Raw genomic sequence first — 21,844 nt, forward strand, 5'->3', positions numbered from 1 at the left:
CCCCCAACAAGAGGCCCCCTGCTAACTCGGCCTAGAAACCATGCTAACATAGGAACATGCCAAGACATGGTTACTGATTGACCCCTGACTGTGCCAAAGTCCCACGTGGTGCTTCTGTGCCACCTGGCTCCTCCTCAAGGTACGCTTGGAACTTTAAGGATGCCTACAGGTTTGGAGGGTTGTGTAAAGGAATTTTTTCAAAGAAACAATTTCTCCAAGTCTTTCTTAATATGGTTTGTCACCATCTGACCATTTATGTTTGATTTGCTCTGTGATTATGTTGACTGGCTGTCAGATTTTCACTGGTTACTGTGTCCTTGGTCATTCAACAAATATTTATGGAGTGCCCTATAAGTGACAGTCATGGTATGAAGTGTTTGTGTTTGAAGAACAAGCTAGAGACGAACCTGCCAGCTGTCCCAGAATCTCCAAGGAGCAGACTACCACCAAGAAGTGGGAAAGGTACTGCCTGATGTAGGCAAGGTTCTCTAGAGTTCGTGGGAGTTAGACTTCTTTTTTCCTATCCCTGCCCAGGGTGCTGAGGGCATTCTCCAGTCCCTGTTCTGCCCAGTAAGAAGCCAGGCTCTGCCTGTGAGCTCCCAGCCAGCCAGGCAAGAGGACAGGCAGTGAGTTTTGCTCATTTGCATTGCTTTTATTATTGTAAGAATGAAAGTAGATCACCTTCCACATTGTCCCCTGCTCTTGCCTTCAGGGTGCCTGTCTTTGCTGGTGACGGTCCAACACACAGAGCGTTATGTCACTCTGTTTGCCTCTGTCGTCCTCAAATGTGACTATACCACCTCTGCCCAGCTCCAGGATGTGGTGGTGACATGGCGCTACAAGTCCTTCTGCAAGGACCCCATCTTTGACTACTTCTCTGCCTGTAAGTGTCCTCCCCCTTCTTATTCTCTCCATGTCCCCAGCACCTCTGTGATGTTCTATGTCTGGGATCTAGAAATTATTTAGGATCACAAATCCTCATAGTGAGAAGAAGCCACAAAGATGCAGTCCCTTCATTTCATAGAAACTGTGCATAGGCTGACAAAATAACTTGTTCTAGGTCACATATAAGTTTATTTAAAGTTTTTTGTTTCACCTTGTTCTGAAAAGATTTAAGACAGCTCAGACATTAAGCAAAAGCAGAGCTAGTCCTGCCTCCTGGTCCATTCTTGGGTCAAGCCAGCGTGCTAAGCTGATGATGCCGACCGGTCTCCCATCACCCCAGGGCCTTAGAATGCAGAAGAGAAAATTCCAATATCACTTAGGATGCAGGGCCTTAATGGTCATTTGTGAAGCCTCCTGCCCTTCCTCAGCCAGCCCTCCTGGCGAATGGCCATTCCTCAGTGGTCTGCACACTTGCAGTGGTGAACAGCTTGCTTCCCCTGGCTGCCCCTTTGCAGTTGCCCCTCTTGCTACTACACAGCCCCTCCTTATGTTCAGCCAAGTCCCATCTCTCAGTAACAGTGGCCTCACTCATGTCAGCTCTGCTGTCTGGAACCAGAATCCAGAGCCCCACAGTCATCCTGAGACAATGAGTCTTTTGGAAATGTTGAGAATAGACGTAGATGCCCTGTTTGGAGGAAGGAAATGCACTTTCTGAGATGAGGCAGAAGGAGCAGGAGGCATCAGCTTGCCATTTTTAGCCCTGGGGTATTTGAGTAGAACCACAAGATCTGACTGTTTGAGCCACTTACCAAACCAAAGCCACTTATCACCCCCAAAGACTCCTCTCTAAATTGAAGCTATTTCCTGGGGTTACTTTTAAAATGCTTGGGTCAAGTGGGGAGGAAGGGGACTAGCATAGCAGACACTGGCTACCAGCAGATTTAAAAGCTCTCAAAGCTCCTAATGGAAGGGCAGGTGGAGGAACACCGGGAACAGAGACTGGGGAAACTCTGTAACTGAGACAAGGGAAGTTGGGCTGGGAGATGAAGGATACAGCCAGGACTTGGAAATAATGACCTGTAAGGGGGCTGGAGGCTCCTTGCTGAAAGTGGGGTTTCTGCTATCACCTGTGGTTGAGGAACATCACCTGGGAATTTACTGGGCATCAGAAGCTCAGATCCTATTCCAGACCTGCAGAATCAGAACTTCCTGTGTGACTTGAGTGTGTCCTCTCTCCTCAGCATACCAAGCAGCTTTATCCCTGGGCCAGGACCCCTCCAATGACTGCAATGATAATCAGAGGGAAGTTCGCATCGTGGCCCAGAGACGGGGACAGAATGAGCCAGTGCTGGGGGTGGATTATCGGCAGCGCAAGATTACCATCCAAAACCGTGAGTGTGGGGGAGGTGCAAAGAAACTGGGGGTGGGGGGAGGAGCAGACTTGGGTCTGGCAGGCTGAGTCAGCATGGGATTTCCCAGTTACTTCTGCTCCTGGGCTCCTTGTTCACTCTCATTGAGGAAAATGCCAGATTCTTAGAATGTGCTGCATGAACTAAGGTTACTTTCCTGGAATGTGTGGACTAGATGTTCAACAGCTTTGGCTAAAGGTTTGGATGGAATGAGTTTCCTTGCTTTCCTGAGATTCATGGCTAAAGTGTGGATTCCGTTCTTTTGATCCTTTCCACAAATTATTCTCAGGGTCTACACAAACCCTAGGTCCTTGAGTTCCTCTCGGGTCATTCTTGTTGCCCATCCAAAGAAAACAGGGACTTGCAAGTAGGTGGCCACTTCGAGACCACTGTCCTCCAGTGAGAGGGGAAAGGGCACGGGACTCAGATACAAACCCCTGGTGAGAATCTCACTGCTTCTGCTCATTAGCTCAGTGACCAGCGACAGGTCAGTTATTTCCCCTGGCTTCTTCCTTCATCTGAGAGTTGGGCATAATGTGATGGCTTTGTCTCCCCACATGTGATGTATAGGAGCTGGGTCTACAGCAGTTTTATTCTTTGTGCCCAGTGCGGGGAGCACAGCCAGATACAGGTGTGGCTGCCAATTCTGCACTTGGAAGGCAGGTGAACTTGGGCAAGCCCCTTTAAAATTTTTAACCTCAATTTCTATATAATGGGACTTGCCATAGTACCTATCTCAGAGATTTCTGAGGACTATGTAAGATTTTGTGTAAGAATAACTTAATATTCACTGATTATACAGTGATCATCAGTTATTCATCAGTACATTTTGTATGAATGGGTGCATTAGCTCCCCATGCTCCTAACCTATGATCCAGAATTGCTGCAATGAGTTATCAGCACGGTATTCAGAGCCAATTTCAATGAGTGTTATGTGCTGTAATAACTTTTTTTCTGATTAACAAAAGGGAAAATATACCCCGCAGGCCACTCGAGATGCCCATAGCTATATCCTGAGGAATCAGTGAATATTCAATGACCACTCAAAGGTAGATCATTTAAAGGTCAGTTTAATCCTTGCTTCCAACTTTCTCTATAATTCTGAAATCTTATCCTTTTACATTCAACCTCTGATTTGCTCAAACCAGCCCTTGACTTCTTGGCTTTAGGAAACCTTTGTCCTTCTTCCAGTCTCCAAGTGCATCCTAAAAGATTCAAGGTGGCTTTACTTTCTCCAGAGCCCCAGCAGAATTAGTTCTGATCCAACCCCAAGTTTAAATCCTCTTTCATTAGCAACCCCACTTTATAGTTTCCAAAGGACACAAGTCCTCTTGGATGATCATCCTTACTCTTTTGTCATGTTCTAAGTCAGAGCAGTACCTTCTGCACCTCCACTTCCTCATGCTGCCTCTTCCTCATTCCTACAGGAAAGCAGTCTTTCCCCCTGGGTTTTATTTCTGCATCTCGGCTCATTGAGACTTCCTGGAGCCTTTGCTTTCTGATACTTTCATGGCTGTGTTTGCATCATTTGAGATGCCCTTGTCAAATCAGTTCTTGGGTCATCTAAAATATTAACCTATCTGAATGTCCTTATTATACTGACATCCCTTAAAAAAAATCTGTCACTCCAATAAAAAGATGGAGCAGATTTACAATACTTATCAAGCTTAAGGGGGGCTTTCTCTTAAAGCACTTTCACTGTTCTTCCAAGTCTAGGGTGAGCTTGTTTATGGGAAAGGCAGTGGGTTTGGAAAATTGTGGGTAGGAAAAACATCACAGGTACTGACGTAAAAGAGAAGGAAACAGAAGTCAAAGTTTGCTCCAGTGTTGCATGACCTTGTGTTTTTGTTTCATTTCCTCAATAAATATCTCTTGACAAACAGACAATAAAGAATCGCAGATATGACCACCAACTAGGCAAGAGCAAATCTACAATACTAAGTTCTTTGAGACTAGCCAATGTTCTTTTGATGGAGGGTAACAGCAGGTACTGCCATCATTCAGGGATGTGGAGGCTGCTCTGCTACCTCTGACTGGCTTTTAAACCCTTCCAGGACAGAGAAGTCCTTGTTCCTCTTCAGATCTCCCACAGTGCCTGACGTGGTGTTGGGCCCAGGAAAGGTCTTTAGTGAATATTTGTCCAATTTGCTGAACTTCAACATGTATGTTAATATTTATTGTCACAGGGGGGCAGAGTATTCAGTGCTCATGAGAACTTCAATTCTTTTCTTGGGTAACAAACTCTTAAAATATTGGCATTTCATTCATACTGCTTCAAGTTCATCTCATAATCAGTCCCTTCAAGATCCAGAGATACTTGCTCATCTCTAATGAGGGGTCCAGGCCGGAGAGTTTTTTTATCTGGTTTGGAGAGGCCAGTAGAACTGTGTCTGGGAGCACTAGATTTGAGGCAGAGAGACACGGGTTTGAACCCACCTTCTGCACATTATTTGGCCAACTCCCTGGGCTATTTATGTTTCATTTTCTCATCTTAAAATGCAGTGAAATTCCTACACAGCAGGTAGGATTAGATTGAAAGTAAGCAAAAGCCCAAAATATTAGTGCCTTAAGGAATAAAGAAGTTTGTTTCTCTCTGATGTACAAAATCAGAAGTACATAGCCCAGGCCTAATGTGGCCTTGTTCCATTAAGTCCTCGGGGACACAAGTTTCTTACAGCTCAACAAGAAGGTCATCTTCTTCCTCTTAGCCCAAGATGGAGCTGTAACATTTGTTCTTCAGATGTATTAGTCCATTTATCTATTGCTATAACAAAATGCTAAAGCTGGGTAATTTGTAAAAAAAAAAAAAATTAGTTTTATTTATTTAACTCCTCATTTTGGAGGCTGAAAGTTCAGGATCAGATGGTTCTGTCAGTTTGGCCTTGGAGAGGGCCGCCTTGGCTGGATGGAGGATGACCTCATGGTAGGAGTGTGTGTTAGAGGCAGAGATCTCATGGTGAAATAGGAAACCAGAAAGCCAAGGGAGCCAGGCTTGCTCTTTTATAACAGTCCACTGTCTTGGGAACTAACTGAGGTCCTACAAAAACAATGTTAATCTCCTTCCAGATTAACATTGCAATAAGCTCACCTCTTATAGGTTCCACTACCTTCCAACATCCTACACAGAGGACCAAGCTTCCAACACAGGAAACTTGGGGGACACCCTCAAACCCTATCCAAACCATAGCACCAGGTAACAGAGAGGAAAAGATATATGGGAAAAGGGGGAAAAAAGTGTTCTCAAGCTGTTTTGAAGAAAATTCCTGAGAGCCATCATGTGACACTTCTGATTGCATTTTATTGGCCATAACTGAATCACTTATCCACGTCCATCTGTAAGAAAGAATGGAAAACACTTCCCTTATTTTGGATGCCCCCTATTTTGTGCTGCTATATCAGAATACCTGAGACTGAGTAATCTATAATAAGTAGAAATGTGTTGGTTTACAGTTCTGAAGGCTGAGAAACCTGGTGATGGTCTTATTGCTATATCATCACACAGCAGAAGGTGAGAGCGTGAGAGGGTCCCAGACTCACCCCTTTGTAATCCCACCCATGAAGGGGGAGCCCTCGTGGCCCACTGGCTTTTTAAAGGCCCCATCTCTTAATACTGTTTTACAAGGCAATTGAGTTGTGGCATGAGTTCTGAAGGGCCAGACACTCAAATCACAGCAGCTGCACATATGGCCCAAAATTCAATTCTGTGAAGGGGAGCATATATGCTGGGAGTCAAGGGGTAATTTCTACCTCACCCACTTACAGGGTCTCAGTGGGAATTGAGTGAGGCCATGTATGCAGAATCCTTGTGACGTGCCTCATGGTAGGCTCAGAGGTAATAAACTCCACCATCATTATATGGAGAAGGAGGAAGGAGGAAGGTCTCAGAGGAAGGAACTGATACCCATTTACCAGGCTCCTGAGGATGTGGAAGGATAATGCTGGGGTCTTGAAGCTATCGTGGGTCAGAAACCAGTGCCTGTCTACTGGCACTTTCTCCTTCTTTCCCATGTAGGAGCTGATCTTGTGATTAACGAAGTGATGTGGTGGGATCATGGAGTGTATTATTGCACCATTGAGGCCCCAGGGGACACATCAGGAGACCCTGATAAGGAGGTGAAGCTCATCGTCCTTCGTAAGTGCTGCTAGAATTTTCTGCTTGACTAACCCACCACTGTGACACTTTTACACAGGGGAAAACAACAACAACAAAAAACCAGAAACATACCTGTTATTGTCATTGGATTATGAACCTCTGAAGTTCCCTTATCAAAGCTAAACCTAGGGGCTGGGGCTGTAGCTCAGTGGCAAAGCACTTGCCTAGCATGTGTGAGGCACTGGTTCAATCCTCAGCACCATATGAAAAATAAATTCATAAGCAAAGATATTGTGTGTCCATCTACAACTAAAAAATATTTTTAAAAATTAATTTAAAAAAAAACAGCTAAATCTATGTTTCCAGCATATTGCTCAACTTTACCATGTGGGTCAAGAGCTGTGTTTGCTTAGACCTCTAGAGTGTTAGAACAGGTGGCATTCTGCTGAATATCCAGTACACTGCTGCTCGTCGTCTCCCCTGCAGACTGGCTGACAGTGATCTTCATCCTTCTGGGAGCACTGGTCCTCTTCCTGCTGATTGGAGTGTGCTGGTGCCAGTGCTGTCCTCAGTATTGCTGCTGCTACATCCGTTGTCCCTGCTGTCCTGCCCGTTGCTGCTGTCCTGAGGAAGGTGAGAGGGGACAGACCAGCAGTGAGATGGGGTGGGATGCTCAGCACTCCAAGTAGATGGGCTTCCCATGCCAAGATCAAGTCCCTGGGATCTTCCTTTTCCCCTCTCTGCATTCTCCCATCACAGGCCCAGAGGACATTAGCCTCAGCCTTGTAAATGATGCTTGGGGAAGCTGTAGAGCCTTGCAGAAGGTGGCTGATAAGAGGATTTCTGCCTGTCCACCTCTTACTCTGCCTAAAGCCCCTTTCATATATCTCTGCGTACCGGTGGCGTTTCCTCAGTGTCCCTGACTATCCTGTGCTACAGGCTTTGCTCCCAGCACTGACCTTGCTTGGGCATGAGGTATCTAGAGCCAGTGGTGTGAGAGAAGGCTACCTGTAAAGGAAAAAACAAAAACACCACTTAGCACACCTTTGATGCCAGATGTGAAATGTGGTTCCTTCTTCCCATACCACGCAGTTCTCCAGCAGACACCAATTTAACTCCCTTCTGACTCTGTCTCCCTGGAGGTAGCAAATATCCCCAGGTTAAGTGTTCAGTCCTACAACTGCTCCCCGGGTCTGATGCAGTTGCAAGTAATAGGATGTCACCTATTCTTCTGACCAGCTGACTATAAATTGGGATTTCCCCCACCCACCTCCTTGGGTTCTATTCATTTGCTAGAGTGGCTTGCATAACCCAGGGAAACACTTCATTTACATTTACCCATTTATTACAAAGCATATTTAATGAACAGCCAAAGAAAATGAACAACGAAAGAAAGAGACACATAGCGCAAGGATTGTGGAAGGGGACATGGAGCTTCCATACTGTTTCCAGGTGCACCAAGTATATTCTAAACAATTCAGTTTACCCAGAAGCTTCCTGGACCCAGTCCTTTGGGTTTTTTAATGGAGGCTTTATTATAGATGCTTGATTGGTTAAATCACTGGCCACTGGTGATCAACTCAACATTCAGCTCTTCTCCCCTCCCAGGAGGTTGGGAGTTGGGTAGAGCTGAAAGTTCAACCCTCTGATCATGCATTGGTCTGAAGCTATCAAGAGGCCCCTGGTCACCAGTCATCTCACTGACATACAGAAACTCACTACTCTGGAAGTTCCAAGGATTTTAGAGCTTATGTCAGAAACCAGAGGCAGAGTTCAAATATGTATATTTCTTATTCTATTATAGTTTCATGGTGCTCCTTCAAGATGATTGAAATAACAGGAGAAAGGTATTAAGAGCAGTGATTCTCAAACAAGCTCACATTAGAATCGAGTGGAGGTTTCTTCACAGTGAACTGCTGGCCCCACTCCCAGAGTTTCTGACCCAGTGGATCTGGAGTAAGGCTCAAGAATTTGTATTTCTCAAAAGTTCCCAGGTGATATAAGGCTGCCGGTCTGGGAGTCATATCTTTCCCTCCATGTGTTAGGGGCAGGGAAGAGGGAGCAGAATATCTTGTTCTTACTTTGGTCTTTCTTAGGACTAAAATTTGATTCTTTAAAACAACTACAACATGCCCTCAAAAATTTGGCTGTAGAATACTTGGTAAAGGTGAAAGAATAAAAAGTTATAATGTGAAAATCTTTTCTTAGTGAATGAAAGGAGTAGAATCAACTGCTTTAAATGAAAATAATTATTTGAAAATAATATTTCCTGTTCCTGATCATGTAAGTAAAGTACCACATTGTGAAGTATTTGGGAAATTCAGGAAAATGTAGACTAATCTGAGCACCCAGAGATAGCCACTTTTATCATTTTAGTTCACTTGAAAGTAAAGGCTTTAAAGGCAAATACAGAATTGCCCAGTAAGATAGAAACAAAACCTAACCTGCAAGGTCAAAAAGGTCATTGGTCATTGTTTCAGGCCTGTGCTCCAAAGTTACTGTCTTACAGGAAAAGAGAACTAACTTTTGTTGGGCAACTATAATGCATATGTCCTTTGTATATATTTCCTCCCAACAACCCTAGAAGTCAGATGTCATCACTGTTTAACAGATGAGGGGACTGAAAGTTGGAGAATTCTCACAGCTAGCAAGTAGCAGTGGCAGTGCAGTGTTCACTCCGTGTGCATCTGACTGTGAGCGTCTGTGTGTCCCACAACAGGGGCTGCCTCTGCCTCAGTGGGTATGTCATCCTGGGATGGGCTGAGACAACATGGACTCCTTAAAGAGGAGCTTCAGGGAGAGAGCCCATGGAGAAGTCACAGTTGCTGCATAGTTTTATGTGAGATGGGAGGAGAAAAGCTCTCTCAGGTTGCCTTCCTAGAACCCCTAAGCCTGTGGGGCATTAAACACGGGCAGAACTAGGGACAAAGCGAGCACAGATGATAAATGCATCCAACCAGTGAGCTGATTAAACAGAGGTTCCGGCAGAGAATAGTTTCTCCAAGTGGTTGGAGTTCATGGAAAAGGACTGGTAAAAGGAAGAAATGCAGGCCACAAATAAAGATCCCTGGGCTTGAGCGGATGAGGTCACTTCCAGAGTACGTCACTAGGGCACCCTGTCCTGAGAACTTTGATGACAAGAGTAGAGTTGCGTGGAGGGGAAGGAATTGTTCACGAAGGCTCTCTGATGGGGGAAGCAGGTCTAGACTAAGGTAACTCTAAGCATGTTTGTAAGTAAAGAACCAAGACCAACAGCAAGGAAGGGAGAGATCACTGAGGGTGAGGGCGCTAGGGTGGCCGGGGTGGGGGCAGGGAGCAGTGGCAGGCCTATAGGGAAAGAACTCGCCTTAGAAAGGGAAGGGAGGGAGGCATCCTGACCTCTGATGAGGCAGAGGAAGTCATTAAATGAGGGAGGAAGCTGACCCAGCTCCTGTCAGCCTGTCTTGATTTCCCCAAGTCAAAGCACTACACACAGAAGGGACTTTGGGAAGGATGCCCGTGTCCTGGAACTTCTCTAACCACAGTCTGGCTTCCCCAAATGTGAGCCACCTTCCTGTGAGAGGTAAAAGCAGAGAGGAGAACAATGAAAGTGACACCCAATTTTAATAGCCTATGATTATCCACTGAGCATGGTGAACAACCCTCAGTAGGACTCACAGATGAAAGTTCTTGAAATTGAGTCATTTATTTATTTATTTATTTATTCCATGAGAACTGGAGAAACAGCTTCTCAGTCCCTGGGTCGGTTACTGGCCCTGTTCCGCAGAGAACCTCCAGGCACACCCCAGTGCAGGGCTAGTTCCTTGTCCTCAACAGCCATGATGTCACCAGCTGAAAGTTCATGGGGGAGGGGAAGCCCTGAGAAGTGGGGAATGTTGAGGGTGCTGCTGGAGTGGAGGGAACGCGTGCGTGCGTGCGTGCGTGCGTGCGTGCGTGCGTGCGTGCGTGCGTGCGTGCCTGCGTGGTAGACAGATAACCTAGGAAAACCCAGTTGGGGGGAGGGCCATCTGAGGCAGTGGCCCGATTGGGTACAAGGAGCATGGCTGGTGCTTCCCCAAGGCTAAAATGACAGGAGTTCAGGGGGCCTAGGGATTCCAGGAAGCTCTTGAGAATGTCGCTGAGAAGACTGGCTGGTCAAAGTAGGGGAGACTGGTAGTTTGGAAAAAAAAAAAAAAAGGACTGAGTGATTAAAAGGAAGACAAAGAAAGGGGATGGTAAGGACTGGTAACCAGTTTACTGGAAAGTGAAGTTAGGGGCCTCAAAGGCACAAGTTTACATGGTGATGCATACTGAGGACACCTGCTGGAGGGGAGGGAACATGCTGGTCTCTGTAGGAGGGTGGGGTGTTGAGTGTCACTTCTGCTACACAGGGGATGTCTTAAAGAATGTTCCCTGAGCCTGGCGTGGTGGTTCAGGCTGTCATTCCAGCTACATGGGAGATTGAGGCAGGAGGATTGCAAGTTCAAGGCCAGCCTGGGCAATTTAGCAATAAGACTCTGTCTCAAAATAAAAAAGGACTGGGGATGTAGCTCAATGGCAGAATGCCCTGGGTTTAATCCCCAGTACTGAGAACTGAGATTTTTAAAAGAAAGAAAAAAAGAAAGGAAGAGGGGGAAAAAAAGGGAAAAGAGTACAACTTAGCTTTTCCTCAGAGATAAAGATTAATATGCCTTTGGTGGTTTAGTCTCCTGTGAGTTCTATGGCAAAAGAAGCAGTTTATTGCCAGGTGTGGAGGTGCACACCTGTAATTCCAGCAGCTCAGGAGGCTGAGGCAGAAGGATCATGAGTCCAAAGCCAGCCTCAGAAAAAGCAAGGCACTAAGCAACTCAGAGAGACCCTGACTCTAAATAAAATACAAAACAGGGCTGGGGATGTGGTTCAGGGGTCGAGTGCTCCTGAGTTCAATCCCCAGCACCTCCCCCTCAAAAGAAGCAGTTTATTATAACAATTTATTATAACAATGAGAGCCCCTGTCTATTGACCATCTGTCTTCTGTGTTATGCATTTGATGTGTATTGCCTCATTTAACCTCAACAACCTTATGAACAATTATCACCTCCAGCTCACAGATGAAGAGAATGAGCACAGAGACTGGAAACTCACTCAAAGTCCCATGGTTAGTACATACTCAGAGGCAAATTGAAGTCCATGAGACCCTCAAAGCCTATATTTAAGGAAACCTATCCCTGAGGGTCCTTCTCTCCAAGTGTAGTTGAGGATCCTCAGCAGTCACCTCCAAGGTGACTCCCAGCATGTGTTTGTTGAAAACACATACTTTCTTGCCTTCTGTTAGACTAACTGAAGGAAAGTCTCCAGGAGTGGGACCCAAGGAAGTTGCCAAATTCGGGAACATCTGAAAGAAGCCAGGATTCAGTTAAAGCAGTGGCAGTAGGCAGGGCTGTTCCCAATGGAATCAATCAGATGTCCCCAGGCCTTAGGGGCAGAAGCTAGTTGAACTACGTCTTTAAAGTTGTGGAGTCGCGTTAGAGAGATATAAACTGAAGAGGTTCTCCTGGGGAAGGTTTATTGGTTTCATCACAGAAAATAAAAGAGCCTAGGGACACTGTGGTGCAGCAATAAATAGGCTTGAGCATCCGAGAGTCACAGGTTCACACCCTGATTCTGCTGGTCACTGTGGGACCTTGGACTGGGAAGGCCTCCTCTCCCAGCCCAACTTCCTTGTCTGAGTCCCACATTAAGGTTTTTTTCAGAGGATTAGCTAGTTTATGTAAAATGGCCAGGTGTGGTGAGCAAAAAGCATTGTGCTTGCCCACGGTGGCCAGTAGAGGGAGCCAGGGGGGAAGGCTCCTGTTAGCAAGAGGCAAAGTGCTTACTTTGTGGACTTCTCCTCTGCCAGGGCGGAGGGCTGTCAGTTGGCATAAAGGCGTGGCAGCTGAGTGAGCTACTTTAAGTTTGCATCCTATTTCCTTCAGGCTGGGCCGTGACTCACCATCAGGGCTGGAGCTGCAGACACTTGTGGGGGCTCTGCTGCCACCACTTCCTGTTGTGTTGGAAGTTTGCTTCTCACTGGAGCCTCCAGGTGGCCCTCCAGATGGCCCCTTGGCCACTGGCCTCAGCAGACCTACTCTGTGTTGCGGGGTCTGGAGTGCCTGCCTTCTGCTCCCTCCTGCTGTTCTGTGAGGAAGGCTCAGGCAGAGCCGTGCTATTCTCAGGGTGGTCTCAAGGTCTGGTGAATTGAGCGGGTGTTGAGAGCACCAGGCTACGGGATCTGTCATGGCTCATAGGCCAAGCATAACATGCAAGTACGTGTTCATGCGTGAATAGGCAGAGACTTTAGGAGTCATGCAGTGCTCAGCTACACTACCTCAAAATAGAAATTTGTGAACAAAACAAACAAATACTTTTATTTTTAACTTGCACTCATTGTAGGCTGTGTGCTTCAGACCAGCTGCATGTGGAGGGCTCGAGTGACTCTTCTATGGACCCCTTGTGCTGCTTTTTTACACTCTTTTCTTTGCCCTGAAAAGGAGTGGTATTTCCCTTCCCCCTTCCTAACCCCACTCTATCCCTTAGAGATTTCCCCTAATTAGGGGAAACCCCAATACTTCATAAAGTGAGGAGAAGAGTGGAAAAGAATTGCTGGAATCTACTTCAGTTTTTGCATGCTAGGGCCTTTCTCCCATGGCGCTCACCCATGGCACTCTCTCACCCAGAGCTGGTGTTCCTGCAAGAAACACCTCTGGACGTCATGCCCTTCCCTTTGCTCCCATCAATGGACAGCCCTAAGCTTGCCTAGCTGGCAGAACTAAGGAGCCCTCAAGTCCTGACTTACAGCTTCCTCTAAGACCTTTGCATCTGTACCTTTTATTTCTCGCCTGTGGCTTCTGGTTTTGCTGCCTGTGATCTGAGATGTGATTGTGAGCTAGTATCTGTGTATATATCTATGCACTTCAGGTGGTCTGGGAGTGGGCAGGATGAGGAAGTATTTTTGAGGCTAGGAAGTTGAGTTTGAAGAGTACACTTTCCTGGGGTGCAGAGATTATAGTCTTGTCTACAGGAAATTTATTCCCAGCTCCTTGCCAGAAACATGGGTGACTTGCTACGCCCTTAACTCTTACTCCCATGCAAGATGGTGAGAATTGACATTGGAGGAGAGAAGCTGGCCTCGTGGCAAGACTATTAGGTGGACAGAAGTGAAGTGGTAGGTGTGGGGCCTTCCCTGGCTGAGGGTCTGCCTTTCTCCTTCTTCCCCTGCAGCCCTGGCCCGCCACCGCTACATGAAGCAGGCTCAGGTCCTAGGTCCTCAGATGTTGGAAAAACCCCTGTACTGGGGGGTGGACAGGAGCTCCCAGGTTTCATCTTATGCAATGAACCCGCTGCTGCAGCGAGGTAAACCTTGCCAGAGTCTTGGGAGGGGGAGGACAGAGGGTAAGGGTAGGACCATGGGTGCATCTGGGCCTCCATGGGTGGTGTGTATGATTGAGGATGGGAAGGAGTAGAATCAAGCTAAATAATGTGACTTTTGATGTCCTGATTTCAAGGTGTTTATTTTGAGCCAGTAGTTCTGCATGTTCTGTCCTTGTTTCCATTCAGATTTGTCCTTACGGTCCAGCCTCCCACAGATGCCAATGACCCAGACCACCACTCACCCTCCTATCACCAATGGTGTCCTGGAATATTTGGAAAAAGAGCTGCGGAACCTCAACCCAGCCCAACCTCTGCCCAAAGCCAGGTCTGGCCATCCCTGCAGCATGCTGTCCTCCCTGGGTTCCGAGGTTGTGGAACGCAGGATCATCCACCTGCCTCCACTGATCAGAGGCCCATCCTCCTTGGGGAGGACCAGCGACTCCTCACACCAGCTGTGGCACACCCCAGTTTCCTCCAGACCCTGGGATCTGAGGGAGGGGAGAAGGCAGCACCATTACTCTGATTTCCACCAGGAGCTCCAGGACTGGGGGCCAAAACCCTGGGCACTGGGGAGAAGAGAGCTGGACCACCCAGGGAGTGGAAGGCGCCACCATTCCAGGCGGAATGGGTCACCCACGCCGCCCTGGTCAGACAGGGACAGCCTGAGCGATGGCTTCTCGTCCAGTGAAGCCCGCTGCCAGCCCAGCCACCCGCCTCCCAGGAGCCACTGGGAGAGGCCAAGCAGGCGCAGGCCCCGGGAGAGTGTCCCTAGACGCAGGGCCAGCAGCTGCTCCCCGCCACCGCCCTCTGGACTCAGCTCTTGGAGCTCCGAGGAGGAGAAGGAGAGGCCGCCCCGCAGCTGGGGAGCCCGCCGCCACCGCTCGCAGTCCCCGAATTGGCCAGAGGAGAAGCCGCCCAGCTACCGCTCGCTGGATGTCACTCCAGGCAAGAATGGCAGGAAAAAAGGGAGAGTGGAGAGGCGCCCGGTGAGCCTGGGGCATCCTGCTGAGGGTTGGGCGTGGGCAGAGGACCCCTCCAGCTAAGACTGGCTGCAGCTGGCACGGGCGCCTCCTGCTGGTGAGCCGACTGCCAGTGCGGGGTGCAGGGGGAGGCTCCCAGCTTGCGAGGGCTTCTGGGCCCCATCACTCCTGCTCACCTGGTCCTGTGAGGCAGGTGCAGTAGGGTCCTCCTGTTTCACAGGTGAGGAAATGAGGCTGAAATGATTTGCAGCCTGCGGGTGGGGATGCAGGCCTAGGCCTTCGCCCTAAGCCTGTACCTTCCTTTTTTTTTTTTTTTTTTCAAGGCTTTGCCTCCTGTCACAGCTGTGTGGCTTTGCTTAGAACCCTTATTTTCATACCCCAAATTAGAACATGCAGGGGGCTTGAGGATGTTTGTCGATTCAGCATGCAAAGCCCATGTATATGTGAGGATGAGGCCTCTCACATACCCCTGGAAGGTGTCGTTAAACTGATACACAAATCCTGGTGTCCCAAATATGGCCCAAAACTTTAGGGTATGCGAACAGACAAGGTGTCAGATGGTCTTCACCCTATAATGGGAACATAGGAAGACATAGGCTTTTGGGGTCTCCAAATATAGATCTTTCTTCTTTTTTTAAAAGATTATTATATGATTAATACACCCAAATGACAGTCTCCCTTTAATGCTGCTAATTGTTGCCATCACTCAAAAAAAAAAAAAAAAATTAACGAACTTCTGAGAAACAACTTTCAGGATACCATAAAAATCTTTTTTTTCCATTCAACCAAGATCATTTTTCTCTTTTGCTTCTGTTGAGCTAGTCAAAGGGAACTGTAGACAGCTCTAAGGAAGTTCCCAAAGAGTAGAGGGATATTATCAGAAAAGTGTAGTCTCTTGTGGGCTTTGAAGGATACACCTTTCATTTGGAAGTGTTTTTGTTTTTGTTTTTTAAAATCCATCATACATAGTGTGTGCCAAGGAGCAGGCCCCCTTTCTAGAGCAAATCTTGGTTAGAGAGCAATTTTTGAGGAAAGAATAAAGACCAATAGGCATTTCTGAAATAATAGAAGTTGTGGCATATTCTCCCCAAGTAGTCCATGAGAGACAAAGATCAGCAAGCATGGAAATAGCTGGGGTACACAACTGTGGACATCTTATGCAACATCTCCCTTGCATCCACACAGCAATCTGAGTTCAAGCAAGACTACAATTTTCTGATAATTACTCTCTGCTCTGTGAACTTCCCTCATAATCCTTTGACTAGCATAACAGAAGCAAAAGAGAGTAGTGTTTGCACAGTGATCCTCACTTGCAGATGGCACAACTATTCTTCCATGTTAGCATTAAGAAAATTAAATCCCGAAAGAAAGTGCAGAATTAATCAAAGCTGGTACAACTATAGTTACTTTCTTGATATAGTAACTAAATATGTCTTTTCATTTTAACAGAAAAATTATAATTTTTTAAAGTTTTGGTCCAAGATCGGAACTCTACTTTCTCCTAAGTTAAATCTTTAAGTTAAATTATGTGACTTGTAAGTGAGAGAAGTGTTCCAAACACTGGAGTAAAACCTTTCCAAGTCCTATTTCATTTAATCCTCACAACAACCATGTGGGGCACAGAGAAGTCAAGTAACATGCCCAAAGAGCCAATAAGAGTGAAGCCAAAGTTTAACACCCCTCTGACTCTCAAGCCTGTGCCTTTTTCAGTAACTCATACTACCTCCTTAGAAAAAAGGATCACTTAGAACAGTATGTTATAGGACAGATCCCTTCCCCAAGAGGACTGCTCCTTTGCACACCATGTATGACGGATCGTTTTTTTTTTTGTTTTTTTGTTTTTTGTTTTTTTTTTAAGTCACAATAGAACACACACTTCCAAATGAAAGGCATACCCTTCAGAGCGCACAAGAGACTAACTTTCATAAAATATCCCTCTACTCTGAGAACTTCCCTAAAAGCCGTTCACAGTTCCCTTTGACTATCTCAATAAAAGTCAATGAGAAAAAAGGTTTTGGTCAAATAGAAAAAAGATTGGGAAAGGTTGGGAAGAATGACATTTTCTAGTGACGTTATTTCTTCCTAATTTTCTGGAAGTATCACAGCTTCCTTTATCCTCAAGACGTATACAGCAATAATTTTACCACAAGTCAACCAAATTTTCAACCATAAAGTCATTTTTGAGAGGCAAAGTGTTTTTTCCAAGGTCATTTAAAAAAGTTCCATTGTTTGGGGTGTCTTTGAATTTGTTTCCCAAAGAGTTACCACTTGACCACATTCAACATATTCTGACAGTCCCCAGAGGCGGAGAGACAAAGCTGGATTGGTGGATTGATTATTTTGAAGGGCCCAGTGTTTGTGTTATTTATAGCTTGAATATAGAATGCCTTTAGTGGGGCCAAAAGTCTTCAGGTCAAAGTCTTTCTCTCCCCCTCTTTCCTTGGTGGGTCTGGATACTCCCCACAAAGGTTATCTTCCTAGCTTAGCAGCTTGCAGCTAAATTCAGACATTATAGTACTGTTAGGCCACTAGATGGTGATCTTTGATCATGTGTCACCTGAAATTTGCTTATTTATAGAATTAATAGTATGTGTCACTATTTTTTAAGTCAAACTTTAGCTCTTACAGCATTACCATAACTTCAACAAAACATTGATTAAAAATTCTTTAAGTCTTCATAGAAATAGCAATTAAATATTTTTGGCTTACATGGAACTTTCTCTTTCAAGAGTAATGTTTAAGAAACAGAAACCTGGCTACTGGGCACATGATCTCATTGTACCTGAAATACATGAGAACTGTTCTCTGCACAGTACCCAGGAGAAGATGGATCTCCTACCCCACTACAGTTAAGATATCACGTCCACCAAAACTACACTCTCTGAAATAGAAAAAGCAGAAACTTTAAGGTTTTTACTCTAGAGATTACAGACTGAATGGCCCCTGTGTTCTGGCCTCATTAAAATTGATGTTATTTCTCTTCACTCTTATCCTAATAGAAAGGGTTTCCAAAGGAATTTCTGGGTTGTTCCAAACTTGACCCACACTCATCTGTTCTAATACCAAGAGAAAACTACCATGTTTTTCTCTCTGGGTTAACCTCATATTTTCTTTAAGCAATACCAGCTTTTTTCTTTTTGTCTTTGACTTTTTGATTTAATAAAATATTACATTAGAATTTTTATAGCTTAAATCTACTTTAAATAAAATATCTATTCCTTCAACTTTCTAGGTCTTCCTTTAACTGGTTCCTTTTGCCCCATTTCATTGTTTTCCTCTCTCAGAGAATATTCATCCCAGAAGATTTTGATTTAAAAGCATGACCCCTAAAACTCACTTTCCTAATAAATTGGAAACATACTTTTTACAGAAACACGAATGTCCTACATATATGATACCTTTAGAATAGTATATTACAGGACAGACCCCTTATCTCCCTATTTCAAATAAGATGAAGACTTACATGCCCACGGATTATAACTGTAGATGTTCAAAAATGAAGTGAAATGATCTCTACAATACATAATTAGAGAAATACAATAAAGAAACATAAACCATAGTTCCTCCTCTCATCCAACATGTAGAAAAAGCTCAACGACCAAGTGGAATAACTTTTGAAGAAAAGCCACTGAGAGCTGGGGTTGTGGCTCAGTGGCAGAGCACTGGCCTAGCATGTGTGAGGCACTGGGTTCAATTCTCAGTATTGCATATAAAGAAATAAAATAAAGATCCATTGACAACTAAAAATATATTAAAAGAAAGGAAAAGCCACAGAGTTTGGTTAGGAAGAGGTAGTGATTTTTGAAAAATAACTCCAGAAAAATACTAAAATATGAAGCTAAACATTTTAGAAAAGGGTGGAAGAAATGATTCAGGAGATACACATAGGAAGAGGAGACTACCTCCAGAAGGAGTGGGAGAGAGATATTGATGAATGGAACAGGGTATTTTTTTTTTTTTTAAGTCTACAAGAGACTTGAAAATGTTTGAAAAACAGCAAGCAGGAGGCAGAGTGAATAAGACTCAGAACTTTTCAGAAATAAACATTGTTTGAGGGACACTATAAAGAAGGAGGAAAACAGAGAAAGTTAAGCCTGGGGAAGGAGACTGACTCTATGAAGAGTCAACAGTTTTCTTCAGGTTCAGATCTGCAGTACCACAGACAACACTCACTAGGGTGTGAACCAGCGCACCTTGTATGTTGTTTGCACAGACAGTGGATTTCAGCTGACTGGATTGTTTTGTGTTCTTCTCTTCCTCAGGAGAAAGACAGCTCCCATAGTGGAAGGAGTGTGATCATTTAGTCCCCAGGCATGGCACCACTTCCGTGGCTCCATCTCCGCTCCTGTGTGTCATCAGTGTCACCCAGGTTCCCAGCTGACTTGGGGGCAGGGGACACTGCAAGTCTGCCACCAACAGCTTTGGCTTAGATTCTGAGAATCAAATAGAGGAATTTTAAAAACAAGAGTTTGAGGAATTGATGACTAGTTTTAGCCTTGGTCTATGCTCTCTGCATAATTTTTACCGTCTTTGATCTGTAGTGGACCCTAGCTGGGATGTGAACCCTCAGGAACAAAGTAGCCTGAGTCTTCAAGTAGGTTGCAGTGCTAAGGACCGGGGCCATTCTCAAACTGAGATCTCAGGAATCTTTAAGAAGAGATTAAAAGTGCTTCAGGAACAGGAAATCCATAGAGTATTGGGGGGAAATTCCCATGGGAACTTGTCTCCCTCTATTGTAGATCTTGGGGGGACCTTCCATGTTTGGAGTCTGAACTCCTGCTCCCATCTCCACTCCTGAGGAATCCTGAGTTTTCACTCCAAAATAGTCCAGAGATTCTATAGCTGTGAGTCCTTTCTCAGGCTGTTTATTGTACATGTAGAAAAATCACAAAAAGCAGTTTTGCACAGACCTTATTCCTGTCTCCTTTTCTTGCTCATTCCCCCTCTACATCTAATTTATATTTTCTTATATATTATGTATCCATTAAAATCACTTTAAATGTTTCTTTGTAACCACACAGTCTAAATAAATAAGTAAAGTATACTGGGCTTAGGATTCTGCCTCTTATAAATATCTGCTTTTATACTTTGGTATCCTTAATTACAGTAGCTCATTCTTCTCCCTGAATCTAATGGAGTCATTGATAACCTCAGGCAGGGGGACCAGTTGGGAGTCCTGCCAAACAACCATGGGAAGCCCTCTCCTTCCCTCCTGGACCAGAGACTCCTTTTCTTCTGAGGTGAGTTTCTAAAGTGAGCCTGAGGAGCCAATAAGAGAGGCCCAGGTAAAGAAGGTGACTCAATCAGGGAAGCTGAACTGTTTCCTGAGGCCCAAGGCTCTTCTTCCTTGCCCAGAGACACTAGGGCTGACTGGTAAAACCAGGAAAAGAAACCTGTCACAGCTAGCAACCTGGTCCTAGAAGCTATTTTGTGGAACCAAGACTCTCCACCCTGGCCCAGAGAAAGCCAGGTAGCAAGACTCTCCCACATTCCTACCTCACCAACAGATATCTGAGACCCTGTCAGGGGGTATTCCTTCTTTCACAGAGCACCAGCAGAGACTAGTGGGGCCCACGCAGCACCAAATGAACCAAGCAAGCCAAAATAACATTACAAGGGCTTTGGAAATTGAACTTCCATTGGACAGTAGGCAAAGACCTGGATGCAAACAATAACAGAGTGATTCCCTATAAAACAAAATAATAAATAGGACCCAGGGTCACCTAACATAACAGACAAAATGTTTAGAATATACATCAAGAACCAAGAAATCAACTTCATTGAAAATGGAAATCAACTGATGCTGCCACTTGATCAATCAGATGTTGGAATTATCTGATGAGAATTTTAAAAGAAACATAATTACTGTGCAGATCGACTACAAATTCTCTTGAAACAAATAAAAAGAATTAAAAATCTCAAAAAAATTAATAAAAAGTGGAAATTATAGAACTGAAGAATACAACAACAAATTCAAAACTTGCTAGGTGGGCTCATCAGCAGAGATGGAGGATAGAATCCGTGAGCTTGAGGGCTGAGCAAGAGAGATAAAATAGACTGGGTTCTGTGGACAATAACAAAACACAACATTCATGTCACTAGAGTCCCAGAAAACAAAGAGAAAGAGGGTGGGGGTGATTGAATATTTGAAGAAATAATAGCTGAAAACTTCCCAAATTTGATGGAAGTCTCCAACATAGGGATCCAAGAAGCCAAGTCAATCCCAAACAAGACACACCCAAAGAAATCCATGCCAACACATATCATAATTAAACTTTTGAAAAATAAAGTCAAAACTTCATTTAAGCAGCCAAAAAGAAATAGTGTACTACATGCAGAGGAACATTAGAGGATTTTTCAACTGAACCACAAAAAAGGAAATGTTCAAATACTTCTTAAGTGCTGGATGAAAAAACATCCATCAATCTACAATTCTATTTCTGATGAAACTACCTTTCATGGGTGAAGGAAAGATAAAAACATTCACAGATGAGTGAAAAACAAAAAAAATTTGTGACTAGGAGACCTATCCTTAAAATGCTGTTGAATAGGAGTTCTTCCAATAGGAAATGGTAAAAGAAGAAAACTTTGAAGAAGAAACAACAAAAAGAGCAGAAATATGGGTTCATACAATCTCTTTTAGGAGTTTGATGATTGAAACAAACTTCAATGTTGTCTGGTATTCAAAACAATGATATTTAAGGATGAGAAAGTCAAAGGGACTTAAATGGAATTGAGCTTCTATATTTCATTTAAAATAGCAAATGTTGATACTTATACAATTTTTACAATAACGTGTAACACCCAGGGTAACCAGTGTGACTTTTTGTGTGAAGAAGCAAACCTAAAACTAGTATAAATAAATCAAAATGGAATCTTAAAGAATATTTTCAAGTAAACTGCAAAAAGATAAGAAAGAGAAAAAGATTAATGAGAACCAGTGAAAACAGAAAATAAATAATAGAATAGCAGATTAAAATGCTAGCATAACAATGATTACCTTGGATGCAAATGTTCTAAATATACCAATCAAAAGATGAAGATAGGGAGAGTGAATTAAAAAATAACCTACATGTATTAATCTCCTATTACATATGAGAAACTCCAAA

The 21,844-nt window shown here is 44.5% G+C and overlaps 1 protein-coding gene across 1 annotated transcript; it reads left to right on the forward strand.

The window, feature by feature from the left end:
- Positions 1-666: 666 nt before the first annotated feature.
- On the forward strand, positions 667-19,039 carry Ildr1 (immunoglobulin like domain containing receptor 1). Its single transcript, XM_076867007.1, has 7 exons — positions 667-883; positions 2,127-2,276; positions 6,307-6,426; positions 6,874-7,020; positions 13,606-13,737; positions 13,942-14,741; positions 18,998-19,039. The coding sequence occupies exons 1-7, from the start codon at positions 667-669 to the stop codon at positions 19,037-19,039; spliced, it is 1,608 nt and encodes a 535-aa protein (XP_076723122.1).
- The last annotated feature ends 2,805 nt before the right edge of the window (positions 19,040-21,844 follow it).

Source organism: Callospermophilus lateralis, chromosome 10, assembly GCF_048772815.1.
Source record: "Callospermophilus lateralis isolate mCalLat2 chromosome 10, mCalLat2.hap1, whole genome shotgun sequence".
NCBI classification, from domain to species: domain Eukaryota; kingdom Metazoa; phylum Chordata; class Mammalia; order Rodentia; family Sciuridae; genus Callospermophilus; species Callospermophilus lateralis.